At 35.5% G+C, this 14101-nt stretch overlaps 1 protein-coding gene across 5 annotated transcripts in view; it reads right to left on the bottom strand.

Moving 5' to 3' along the window:
- LOC105198248 (sodium/potassium/calcium exchanger Nckx30C) overlaps positions 1 to 14101 on the bottom strand; it is a 69220-nt gene that overhangs the window by 36175 nt on the left and 18944 nt on the right. For 2 of the 5 annotated variants that reach the window (XM_026137174.2, XM_026137176.2), the window contains one exon: positions 461 to 773. In XM_026137174.2, the coding sequence (XP_025992959.1) occupies positions 461 to 773 (313 nt within the window). The remainder of the gene's footprint in view (positions 1 to 460; positions 774 to 14101) is intronic. The other 3 variants (XM_011164902.3, XM_011164904.3, XM_026137175.2) reach the window with 2 other exon arrangements.

Genomic DNA, 14101 nt, shown 5'->3' with positions numbered 1-14101 from the left:
GATCCAGCCGGCGCGGCGCGACGCGGCGAGTCCACATTTTTCGAAATACCGAGGCTCATGAAAAATGCATGAATCTATCTTGCAAGTGCTATCAAAAGCAGGGTCCTTCATATCAGTTTAATCGAGCGAGCCAGACTTTTGTGGTATTACATGCAAAATCGCGACATCCGTTTTATCAAGGGCTTTCGTCCTGTGAACGTGCGATATCGGCAGCACGTGGGCGCGCACTTGATACTGTGGCGCGCGCGGAATCACGCGGGTGATAAGCCGCGTGCATCACGCAGAGATGTACACGCTGCGAGAGATAGAGCGAGAGAGAGCGAGAGAGAGACGCAGCGCGCACGCATATAGCGAGCGATAGAACGAGACATATAGAGCAGGCACTAGAGAAAAACGAGTAACGTGCTAACAGAAAAGCGCAAGCTGCAAGCGAGAGTGATAGAGTGTGGAGTTGGTATACCGGCGCGGGACTGACCGTCGTGGAGCGGATCGATCGTGTGGATCATAAGCTGCAGCAGGCCGTGCCGGAACTTGGCGTGGCTCTCCCGATGGTGTGAGGATGGGCCCCCGTGGGCCTGCTCGCACCCTTGCCCGGAGCCCGTGCCAACGCCGCTGCCGCCAACGCCGCTGCCGCCGCCGCCGCCGCCGCCGCCACCGCTGCTGCTGCCAACCCTGCTGCTGCATCCGGCCTCCCCGGGCGCCGGGATGCTTCCGCACGCACCCGACGCACCGCCCACGCTCGTCTCGCTATTGTTGATCGCGTTCGGATGCTGCTGGAACACACAACGCCATTTCGCCGTTCAGTCGAAGGTCTCTCACGATTGCCATCGTGCGCGTGGTGCGTCGTGTCGCATCGCGTCGCTCGAGGCACGTTACGAGTTGACTATGCTTTACTGCAGAGGTACTTCGAGCGGAATTGTTTGGTATAGATGGGAACAAAAATGCTTTTTTTTTTTTACGGATGTCCATGCAGGGATTGCATTCGGTCCTCTCCACGGCAAGGGAAATTCGTGGATATTACGTAACATTGTTCCACAGTTTCGTTGCCTTTGTTCGGGAGGAAATAAAAAACAAAGAAATCTCTGGAAAATTCTGAATGAATTTTTGCATTATGCTTTGCGTCGATCGTTTCGCGGACACTGAAAGAAAAAAAGAGAGTTTCGTAATAGCTATCAAATGTTGAGTGAAATTATGCCAATTAAATTGCTTAATATTAATTTGCTTAATATAATAAAAATAATTTTACTTTTCTAAATATTTATAGTATTATTAAATTCGGTTATACTTATTAAATATTTAGAAAGGTAAAATTGTTAACTAAATTAATCATATTAATTAACCAAATATTTAATCAGTATTATTTCACTCAACATTTAGTTATTACCAAACTTTTTTCTGCATATCCTTTTAAACCACGCTCGATTGTTGTATACAATTTTTCTTTATCGTGATTCATTCTTGTATCGATTGATATAGTTGTTATAGTTAATTCGTGGTAATTTCGTCTCAGAAATAAACACGATTAGAAAAGTAATTACATCTGCTTCTGATCAGGATCGTTAATGTTATGACCTTAACTGAGAGAAATATTTGATGAGATAGACCAAACGTTCAGTTAAATAGTAGTAAAATAAATTTTATAGTTATAATTACTAAATATGTAGTTTTAATCAAACAATCTGTTACCAACTGAACAATTGTTTTCAAGCAACTTATAATTAAATGGTTCGTTAAATGCAACTAAGTTTTTGGTACCAGTAACTACAAAATTCATTTGATCGTTATTTAACTAAACGTTTGATTAATATTTCTCTCAGCACGACTTTCTCAGGAATGTAAAGGAAAATAAGTAAAATGGAACGATTTTTCTTTCTGAGGACAAGTAAAAATGATGTATTTTTTTATAGTTTTAAGTTGCTGAATCTGATTGGCTTTAAAAAAATTTTTAATTTGTTAGAAAAGTATTAAAATCACACATAAACATTTTTTTTATGTTCAAATAAATATATTTAACATTATTTACTTGATTTAAAAAATATTTCCAAGTTTAAAAATAAATTATACTAGTTAATATTTTAATCAAAGAAATAATGTTAAAATAAATATATTTATTTGAAGGTAAAAAAATTTTTTTCAGTGTAAAAGTTTAAAAATATAAAAAAGTGATATTATGAAATTGCTATGAAACGTATGTTCACATAAGTGTAAAACTCTAATAAACTAAACAATATTGATAAATTAATAAGTGAACAGGGACTTATTGAAATCGGATCTCGATGCTTAAAATATTTTTTGCGCAAATCTTCCAGTTTCCATTAGTAAAATATTACACAATAGAATACAAAATGCTTTGGAAGAGAGTTCTTGAAAAACGTAATGAACGATAATACTTTTAAATGTCGTAGTTAAGATTTAAAACAATTCTCATCGATAACGTTTTCCTTTTGAGATATTAATAATTATTTTACTTTTTTATCAAGTAGAACACGTAAACTATTAGAGATGAGAGCATCATCATGTTTTACTAACAGGAAAATGCGAATTAATAAAGTAAAGTTTGTAAAGTTCAACAATAATAATTTACGGTACGCTGGACATTTAATAGCATCATATGCAGCTTTTTAATACTCTCCCGGCAAATTGAAATTTTTTGAAGGTCAGAATCAGATTCAGCAGCTCAAAAACTAGTAAAAAAGAACCCATATCGTTTTTATGTGCCACTCTGGGAGGAAAAATCTGCCTATTTTATAGTACCCATCGACCTTTATTCGTGTGCGCACGGAACAGTGAAGATTGCTGGGATTAAAACTCATAGCTTAGTAACCACAGTATCGTGGCCAGAACGTAATTAACATTTTCGGTCTCCGTGGTAACAAATGCCACCGCAATATTTAAGCATCACACGATTGTGTACTTAGGCCAAGTGGTAGCACATTACACCGCCTCGGTTTACTTATTCATGATTAAAATGACTCGGTTATTTCGCAACACGGGTTGCAATTAGGCTTTCCATTCATACCTAAACGTATAATTGAAGCGTAGACGACTTTCTATAAACTTCCATCATTACACTTTATGTAAATTGCTGAAAAATGAAAGAGTAAGATAATTTGTTTTTAATTTACTCAAGTTACTCAAGATATTTGGATTGTACGCTTTGTCGCGAGCGTCCGTTATAGTACAGCAACGGCATTATTCGTAATAGGTACTTCTTTCGCAGGAGGGTGAAAAACAGAATGTAAATAGATATCTATCTCGTTCCGCTGGACTTGCTGCACGGGCATGTTATTTCCGTACACGTTACTTTACGTATTAGAATGGTATCGACAATGTATGCAGTCGAACGTATAAAATAATAACGCGAGGTTGAACCATGTGTGTCATCGTCCACCGGGTTTATCGGGGTGTCGCGGTGTTTTCTAATTATTCCTTCTCCCCCGGGTATAGCGCCAACTTTTCCGACGGAATTTCTAACGAAACAACGACGGCAAAATAAATCCGAGGAATGATGTTCGACGCGCGTTAGTGAATCGTGTCCCGTAATAACTTCCACGGCGCAGCGAAATAATGATATTACTCGGAATGACATTGTGCCAGTCGCGGTCGTCGCATGTCGCAACTTGTAAACGTTTTACGGAATGAGCTCGCTGCCACCGACAGCGCGATATGTTAACTATTGCAACATACGAAACGAATTGTGACGCGCGCACGTATAAGGTTTGGCGAGAAGTAAAGTTTGGTTTTGAGTAAAGTGTTTCTCCAGTCAAATTTAGATCGATCTTCTCTTGCTGAAAAGCGTTGGGTCCTTTGATTTTCAATTTAGGGTAAACCGAGGCGAATCGGATCAGCCCTTAAAAATAAAACTGATAGTGTTTTAATAAACTGAGGATTATATCAGTAACTGATAATTACTATTCAATTAACTGACAAAGTATCATTAGTTACTGATATAGTAATCAGTTTATTGAAACACTTATCAGTTTTTTTTTTCAGGAGAATTTGTCTTCATGGGTAAAAAAATAATAATAAACTAATTTTGTTATTAAGTTTTACTATAAATTCTTACATTTTTTGCTTGAATTTTATATAATAAAATAATATATAAATATGATATCTCTTATTGCAGAACGAAAAAAAATCAAAAATAGAAAACAGTCCGATTCGCCTGAACGTTAAGCGCGAAGCGCGGATCACCAGTTTAAAAGAAATAAAAATAAATGAATAAACTCTTTGAAAAAGCTTGTTAATCTTTTTCGTTGCAAACTCGAAAATTGGATCGTGGTTCTATACGAGAGGCATTTCTTCGCGCACTCACGATCTCCGCTTGTATCATCGACTGACACTGAATCATATGCAATACAGAATTGTTGCCTATTGTTTCTGCTGCAGAGGGAGCGTATGAAATAAAAAACTAATAAATAACGTAACATTATTGAGCTCAGAGAAGTAAATCAAGTGTACAGAGTTAATGCTAATAAAGAGCCGACGTCACATGTTCGTGTGTAAAATATAATTTTATTATTCGATAAAAATTAACAATGTAAGTGTTTCTAATTGTACTAAAGTTAATGCAAACTATAGGACCAAAATGTCTACATTGTTAACTTTATCAAATAATAAAATTATATTTTACATGCGAACATCTGGCGTTGGCTCTTTATTGGCATTGCCTTTACATTTAAAAAACCAATAATAACTCATAATCCGATTCGCTTCGGTCTATCCTAAAAAAATGGAACCTTTCTTAGCGGATATCGTGCTTACACTCGCATATGTAATACGCGGAACGTAGAAATATCCTACGTGAGTCGACTATGCTTTGAGGAAAAGAGTTTTCACCCTGTCGTAATTTTATTAAATAATGATCCTGATATAGCTTATATCTTACGCGACGAAGATGTTACGTGAAAATTGTGTTAACCGATAACGATGTTACGGACATGTCCTGTGCCCAGAATATATTGTGTGATTTTGACGCGGCTTCGCGAAATCTCATAATGCGTAATCGAATCGGGCGGCCTTGCCATAATCTGAAACGTGATAACCCCGTTTGAGAGATTGTCCCGACGTTAAATCTAAAACGGTTCATAGATCCGCCAGTGACGCGACAAGACGAGAACGCCGCGTTAAAAATAAAAAAAAATAAAAAATAAAGAAAAACATTTCGCGCGGATGAGGTATTCGCGATCGCTTTGCTTATTGTGCGCGCGCTTTGTAGTTTACGTTAACAATTGACATTGTTATCTGCGAGCGAGGGCGTAGGATGCAGCTTTTCTAGCGGGCAATGCGTGTGGGCTTCGCCATCAATGGCGAGTACCTGCTGATGATACGAATGCACAGATAGAGACTAAAGCAAGAGGAGTCTAAAGCGGTAAAGCCAAGAGAGAGAGAGAGAGAGAGAGAGAGAGAGAGAGAGAGAAAGAGACCTCGCAGACTGCGCTCGCCAAGCTGCGACAGTGGAGATACGGGTTTCTGCCGTTGTCAGTCTGTTGTCGGGGTAATGAACTTTCTAATTACCAGAGGCGCCCGTGGTGCCCGATTTGAATTTTGAGACGACGACGACGACGACGACGACGCGGCGTGCAGCCGCAGAAATTATGGCGAAATTGTCGCGCGCGCCGCGGCTCTGCGACAACTTTCGGAGGGGATTACCGCTCAAATATTTAAAGGTGATTACAATTATGCGGCGCATATCTATTATTAAATCTGGGATTATTAAATCCCGTGTAACTCCGAGCCACCTTTAGAAATTGACAACGCTTCGCGAGTTCTAATGATAACGATTCACCGGGAGAGATAATTATAGAGTAATTACGCAAAGTAACGGCTTTTACGTTACGCTACACGCCGCGTGTGTAAGATATCTGCGGGCTACTTTGCTCGCGAAAAACGTGCCCTATGCGGGCATTAATTAATAATAACGCGATACCGCCCTATAATTACTGTAATTACAACAATTACTACGAGCTATGTTGACACTTTCTAGCTATTGTTAACATTTTCAGTCGATTTGATAGCGATACAAATCACAATTTGTCCACTAATTATCGATGTTCTAATTACAAATGTCATTTATACGTTTGAATAAATACGCAATCTTGCAATAAAATTATGCAATAATAAAACGTTTTCCACACTCGATAATAATATTAATTTTCCTGGAATTTGCGCATTATTATTAACAGATAAATATATTTTGCTTACATTTATATCCGCAAATGGCCGCACATTTGGTTATGATGCTTATAGTTGCTGATCAGTCGAGTACATCGAATAGTTTGCAACTCATTAGCACGTAGCGTTACTACGTTGATTATCATTTTGCTAATTGCCAACTTTACTCATTACTCATTTGATTTTTATTCCTTCGGCTTGAGATATTATCTATGACGCGCAACGTGAATTATCATTCTCGCAGGAAGAGGAATTAATAAGCAAAAGCTTTCGTGCGGTTGTGGCACGCTGCTATCTGGCGAATTATTTAATAGTCTCGCGGGGCGAAGCACGCCAACAACTTTTCTCGTATCTTTTTAATTAGACATTGCGATTTTTTTTTTTCACGATAAAGCTGCATGTTGTCCTACACTCGTAAGCTGCCAGCTGCAGGAAATAAAACGAGATTTATCGATTTCCGAACAGCAGAAACGATTCTCGATACCGTGATACATGGAAGCCCAGACTTTGTGCACCAAACTTTCAAAAAAATTTGAATATACTCTCTCACTAAAAGATTTCTGATAGCGACTAAAAATATTCTTGACGTATTTAATCTTATTGCAATCTTGTGCAATAAAGCAATATTAAGATGAGCTCTATAATTCCCACTCTCTTCTATCGAATTAAATAAGATTGACTTTTTATTTCGAAACAAGACTAACACATCTAAATTTCAACTTGTATATTCTTATTACATTTGATCGCTGTTATAACGCACGATGTTCAACTGCTACGCAGTTCAAGCTGCCATCGATACACTGAGAAAAAAAAGTTGTCAATTAGACTAAAATTTTCAACTTGATTACATTTTTTTAATTCAAGTATTTATGTATTTAAATATATAAATGATTAAGTTAAAGTTCAAGTATTTTTATGTATCCGAATTAAATCTATAAATACTGGAACTGAAAAAATTTAATCAAGTAAAAAAAATTCTGTCGAGTTAACAAGTTTTTTTCTCAAGTGCAGGAGACCGTGCAAATAAGTGCACTCTCGTAAGAAGATTCGCATGCGATGCATTATATAATCAATGCATCCGCGGAAACTCAGCAGCCTTTGCTTACGAGTATGTACGTACATACAGCTCAAGTCCTTATGGACCGTTTGGCTATGAAATGAGGTAGTTTTGAGGTACTTACGAAGCGAGCGGCTCCCTTGTGGATTTTCGCGTTTTATAAAAAATTCCTCAAATTTTCCTCGTATCAGTGGAGTGTCAAATCAAGAATATTATGAGATTTATTACAAACTCCCATTGTCTAATTTAAAACTATTTGAGCAAATTGATGGGAAGGCAGCACCATCATTTTATTCTAGATATAAAAATTTTTTCACTTAAGAATAAAATTTTCTGCTCCCAACTATTATGATTGTTTCTATATCAATTTTATTTTACGATACATGGAAAAGTAATGGCATTAAATCCAGAACTCTTTCTCCGTGGGTGTACCTTAAATGTTAGAATTAATTATATCAATGCACAATAACTGTTATTCAAATCGCGAAGCAATTTCTGTTTTGAAATCTAAGATACTTGATTGACGTCACAAACGGGGGTTGCCACGGGAAGGCCGCCCGCGCTGGTCTCGTAACTTCTTCCCTCCGTGAACACTCAAAGGAAACTTGAGTCGACTTATCAAGTATTTCATCGGGGTTGGAGAAAAGATCCGTCGATTCCAAAAACTTTCCACCTGCATCTTGTCGATTCGCGTACATTTTTCATCAATTCTCATGTGACTTGCGTTACAACGGTCGCTTTTCCACGCGCTGTCTGTGTATCGAAATCGTCCTACGAGTCGTTTTCGTTTCTTTGCAATGCTCAACTTAATAAAAGAAGTCACGAAGAGACGCAAGCAGGTTTCGGAATATCGGGACGAAAGAAGGTTTGCCCTTGAATTTCCGCTGACTGTTCTTCCGGTGGTATTTGGTCTCATTCTTCAATATTTTATAACGTCAAGTAGGCCGGAAGACTTCTACGGTAATATCGAGTCGAACAGCAGGAGTGCGAACGCAGCGCACAAAGGTATCTTGAAGTCTTCGGGGATCACCATTGAAAATTGGCACGGCTCCTATCTTTCTCTCGGTGTGCTTTCATCGATGTCTGCATTTATGCACAAAGATCTCTTTATATTTCAAACGCTTATCTTGTCAGTTGCAAAATTTGTGTGCCTCAACGTTAGATTGGCATAATTTTCGGGGCTATTCGTTCACGTTAATTGTTCACTATTACATAAAATTTCCATTCACTCATCTTGTCAATGAAATTTACTATGCTTACTCAATTCGATTATATATATTTTTATATATTTAAAATCAATGCGGAATTACATTTTTATTTTAATAAAATAATATTGTCTTTTACACTTCTTATAATTATTAAAAATGTATAAAGCACACACAAGTTTTTTTTTATATTAAACTAATCTAATAATTTTTTTAATGTTTTATTTTTTAGTATATTCATTTTTACAAGAATTTAGATTAGACTTTCTTTTAAACATTAATGTCATTATTAAAAATTTGTTTCAATAATCACTGCAAGCACTGACGAAAAATCTATACTATATAAATGTAAATTATTCAATACCGACAGTGATTATCGGACTATAACTCAAGATATTAAATACTGTATCGGAATATTTCTATCCAATCACGCGATTAGCGCGTGGTCTATACCTAGAGAAAAGTTTTTTCAAATAAAAAAAGATTTGTTTGAATGAAAAAAATTTGTGCATTGTTATACGGTTAAAGAAAAGTTTCTTTGATATAAAAAAGTTTTTTAATTGTTCTTTTTATTAGAATTAAGAAATAGTTTGATTGCTACATAAACCTTTTTTTAAATGAAAGAAACATTTTTTAAAATTGGAAAAAAATTATTTCTTACATTTCTGTTAGTTTTTTCTTTGAATTGAAAAATCATTTATTTAAATTAAACAATTTATTTATTTTAAAGAAGACTAATAACGTCACTTTTTGGAATTAAATAATTTATTATTTTCCTCAGATATATTTTCACTTTGACTTAAAAAACCAAGTTAAAGAAACGATTTTATCAATTTAAGTAAACATAATTTTTCTCTCGGTGTATCGAAAAGATATCAAGATAACAGAAAATTAAAGTAACGATCAAAGTGACGACTAAACTCGTTAATTTTAAAAATGTAACGACGTTATCATTACCATTACAGACAAAAAAAAGTAACGATAATGGTGTTACAAATGACGCATTATTTCTCAACCCTGCATATAAATATAAATAAAAATCAAATATCCAGCAAGGAAATACGTAACGAGTATGTTCAAGGAGAAAGCCTGACCAATGCGTGAGACTCGCTAATGTCCAAGCGATCACTCAACGTTGAGCAAATTGTAAGCCGACTAACGCGATCGCGAAAGCCTGACAAATGTAAAACCTGTGCGAATGTCACTTAACTGGAAGTGAGAATTTACGAGAGACACGCAATCGATTTACCAAATGGAAATCCATCCGTCGTGACGATCGATGGCATTTTGCGTTCAAGATAACATCCAGTCAGATAGAAATCGATGGACTTTTCACAGCAATTCTCGGAAGTTATCGCTGCATTTTTCCAAGGATGAAGGATGTGGATTCTATTCTCTCTCTCTCTTTCTTTTTTTCCCTTCGTCGAGTCCTTTCGTGCTCTGGATACTGACTCACACACAAATCAATGCGATGAAAAATTAAGGTCAGGGAAAGGAGTAGAGAGGTACGGACATTTTGCCCAACAAATGTAACTTTTGAATAAGCGTTCGACGAATGGACCTTCGTCACGGAACCAGATGATTCTCGGCAATGCAGAAAAATAATAAATAGCCCGAAACGCAATACCCTTCTCGTGCACAATGTCACAAAATTACAGGCCGATTTCGAGACAAGAACGTCCGTCCCTTATCACAGAAATTGCATAATGTTATCATTCATGTCGCGATTAAATTGCAAGCGCATTAATTAGTACCGGTTTCGTCTGCGTTATATCGGGAGATAAAATTACTTCGAAACGTCACGGTGCATTGATAAAGACAGTCGTACGGAAAAGCGCGTGACACTGCTGCCTTCTAATTGAATATTATCATCGACGGTGAAGGAGATTGCTACACGACAGGTTGTCGGCTGCAACAATACGCTTGGCGTTCGCGTATTAAGTTACGTGCACATGAGTAAGCAGCTTACGCGAACTCGCGGCAAATTTATATAGTTGGTTTAACTATTACACGTATGCGCTTGTGTATGTATCTATCTCGTGTAAACGATCGAGATTTCATAATTCAGCGCCTTCTTTTACCGATATCGGAGAGAACTTATCGAAAGCCTTGCCTCTAATATTGTAGAATTATTTTGCTTTTCGTGACTTCGCTTAATTATTGGCTTTCAATATCTCCTACGATAACAAAATTTAAACGAAAACTGTAAACTATTTTTGTAAGCGTATTCCTCGTTGTCCGTACACCTTTTTTATGCAATAGGAAAATTTTCAAGTCATCATCGATCATCAATTTCAAATCATCAATTATTAATGTAAATAATGATTAGATAATGCGTTAATGTTAACAATAAAAATAAATGTTGAGAAAATTTATTCTATAATAAATTTGAAACTTTTCTGTTTGCTATTATATGATTGTATTACGTTTATTACAAAATTAGATAATAGGAACTTTTTATTAAACTAAAAGCCGATTATATGAGTTGAAGATTCTGTTCTTTTCAGAATTTAATTGGCGCAAAGTTTTTTTTTTTTATAATAAAATCCTTAAAAGAACAAAATCTTCAACACATATAATTACACATTGCATTATACATATACTATATTAAACATGTATTACGGAAAAAGCTTTTTGTTCCAATAGAATATCTAATTAATTGCAGCTAATAAACTAAAATCGTAATAATTGCAATTATCAATTTAATTTACATTATGCGACTATGTCTTGTTATTTTCTATAATTATCATTTGCTTTCGTACGCTTATCAAGAATTGAACAAAGTTATAGTTTGTATTTTAGAAACAATATGACGAAACAATATTACGAAACCGCTTTGCATCAAAATTGCAAGTCTTCGTTACACAGCCGCATGTCAAATGCAACGTTAAACCGTTAACGTACGAGCATTACATCTTCTCAATTTCTGTTTTACTCAATGCCCGCTTCTCTGCATAGTCATTATACTCGAGCAACCGCAATATTTTAATTAGAATTACTCGGGAAGAGATATTCCTCCCTTACTTTCTAGAAAGCTTTGTCTTATCGACGCTTTTATTATCGTTTCGGTAAAGTTCCGTGTTAACGTAATATCGAGTACACGTAGCTATCATCGTCCGTTTTTAAACAAAATTGATTTTGCGCCGGTGTGTTAGTAAAACAGTACACTGATATCGCGCCTGTATATTTTCTAGCGACTAAGCCTCGTATTTTCTCCGCTCACGTTAGATATATCGTTTTACGACTTTTCCAAGTATTTTCGTGCTAGTGACGCGTATCAAGTTTGCATTCGATAGTTAGGTAGCTTATCCTAGCTCCGCAAAACTACCCGCTCTCCATAAAAGTGAGTTTTAAAATAAAAGAAATGGGTCGGGACGCATAACGATCGTGCCGGATAGAGCAAAATTGAGATAATTACTGCCGTGTTCAATAAGTGCAAGGAGTGTTTTATAAAAAGTTTAAATTGTGTAAAAAGCATATGAAAGTTACGTGTTAATGCGATATACGAATAAATCGATATAAAAATTGTTGATATAAAATTGATGCAAACTCAAATCCATGCAATGAAATTTGACTCAAATTGGCAATACAAAGAAAGGCATAATTACGTAAACAAAGTGGCTACGTTTCCAATAACGCAAGAAAAAGCGCGATAAAATCGATGCGCAATATCGCAGGATGATGTTCTCTTATGCGATTATCTGTTTTCCGATGTGATAATTAATGGCCTGTTATCGCTGAGTACAGTAGTTACGCTCGAAAACACCTATGCATTAGCAATCGACGGAGATCATACTATTCTAAGGATATAGAAGATGATGTTATATTGCCATGCGCTATATTGCGAGAGAATCGATCTACATAATGTATTAAAATATAACGTTCAATCTACATATAATACCCTACAATAGGATCTCGACAAATAACGAGAATTGTCAAATATTTACTTTCAATAGAATAGTATTGCATTTCTGCTGTTTTTTTCATATAGATTTTAAAATAAATCTTTTTCTTGGACTTATCAAATTTGAAATAAAATCACTGTAAATTGATTCTTTGTATAATAAAATCACTTAAATTGACTCTCCTCACTATAAATTGTTCATAATTTTATTAATTTTATATATGTATATACATAGATATACCGCGTATTTTTTCTTTGTATATAATTCAATATTGGAACGATGATGATTGCGGAAATTTTACGCCCCACTTGCTACCCTGGGAGATCCACATTAACGTGAAGTCGGCGATAAAAGCGTGCGCGGGTCATAAGTTTATTAAGGGCGCTCGTAAAAGAGGAGTTTGAAAGATCGCAAATGTATACAGCTCACTCGTAAAGATAATATATCTGGAAAAAAAATCGTTCTTTCCCAAATGGAAAGAAACCGGTGCACATGAAAAAATGTACGATGTCGAGGGCAATTTGTTTGTATCCGGTGTATTTATTCTGGGAAATGTCACAGCTTTCTCCTTTCTACGAGATACCCTCTCAGAGTTTCTCTTAACTGAAATTGGATTTGTTCCCGTTGCTTCGCCAATGCCGCGATTTAATTTGGTCAATGAATTAAGAGTTTCTGATGTCTTATGAAATGGAAACATTGTCCTTCAAATTATAGATGATAAGATCAATATCGTAATTACTTACAATGACGATTATTTAGCATTTCTATTCAACTCTCATAAGATTTACATATAAATGTTTATAAGAGGTAAATAGATGATGCTTGCAAAAATGAAGAAATTAAACGGTATTTCTTTGTAACGCGATATATCGCATCAAAATACCTTTGAAACCAACATAAGTGAGTAATGAGTGTAATTTACGAGTGAGCAACATTTCATAATTCTCTACGATACTAAAATTACATCAAATGATATTTTAACTCGTGATTATATACATTTGTCACTACGCATGTGCAAAAGTACTTTTATTATACTTAAGATTTTTCCTCCATGTGTTTGAGGAATGTAATTTTCTCTTCCATTCATTTATTAAAGTTAGAACAATTTATTTCACAGACTGTAAAATACGAAATTATTGCAAAAATAGCCCATTTTACTTACGACCTTTTATCGCTCTTAAACAGATAACTAGATTAAAAAAGACGTCATATTTTTAAGTTAATGCGATGTAATGCTAGTATATGTGTATCTCATAATTCTTATTTTGTAATAAGTTTAAGTTTTAGATATGCATCTTAGATTCTCATTTTGTGGTAAGATCTTAAGAGTATGGAAATGAAACAAATATGATTTTTGCTCGTTAAAATTAAATCTTCATTAAATCATTCGAGTCAAGAAACAAAATAAGTTTTTGTAAGAAAACAACAAAGCCGACAGATGTCAATATAATATATTACAAGCACGAGTGTAGACTCTTCAAATTTCCGTTTTAAAGAGTAGGTACATAATGCATTGGCACATATCAATGTGCATTATAAAGAAAGCATGAATAAATAAATGTAGTCTGGATTAGCACTAACAGTTTTTATAAAACCTGAAGCAGCACACGCGAACAATTACCGAACCAAGTCAATCGTGATTAATACATGTTTAACTAAATCTGTTGTTGTGACAACTGGTAACAACGTGTTACGTGCTTCGTGTGATGGACAAAATAATTATTTATGTAATTGTATTGCGCTGCTAAAATATAAAAAAA

The sequence above is a fragment of the Solenopsis invicta genome, chromosome 7 (assembly GCF_016802725.1).
Source record: "Solenopsis invicta isolate M01_SB chromosome 7, UNIL_Sinv_3.0, whole genome shotgun sequence".
NCBI classification, from domain to species: Eukaryota; Metazoa; Arthropoda; class Insecta; order Hymenoptera; family Formicidae; genus Solenopsis; species Solenopsis invicta.
Note: the sequence above shows the minus strand (reverse complement) of the source record. Positions and strands in the feature narration are given on the sequence as shown.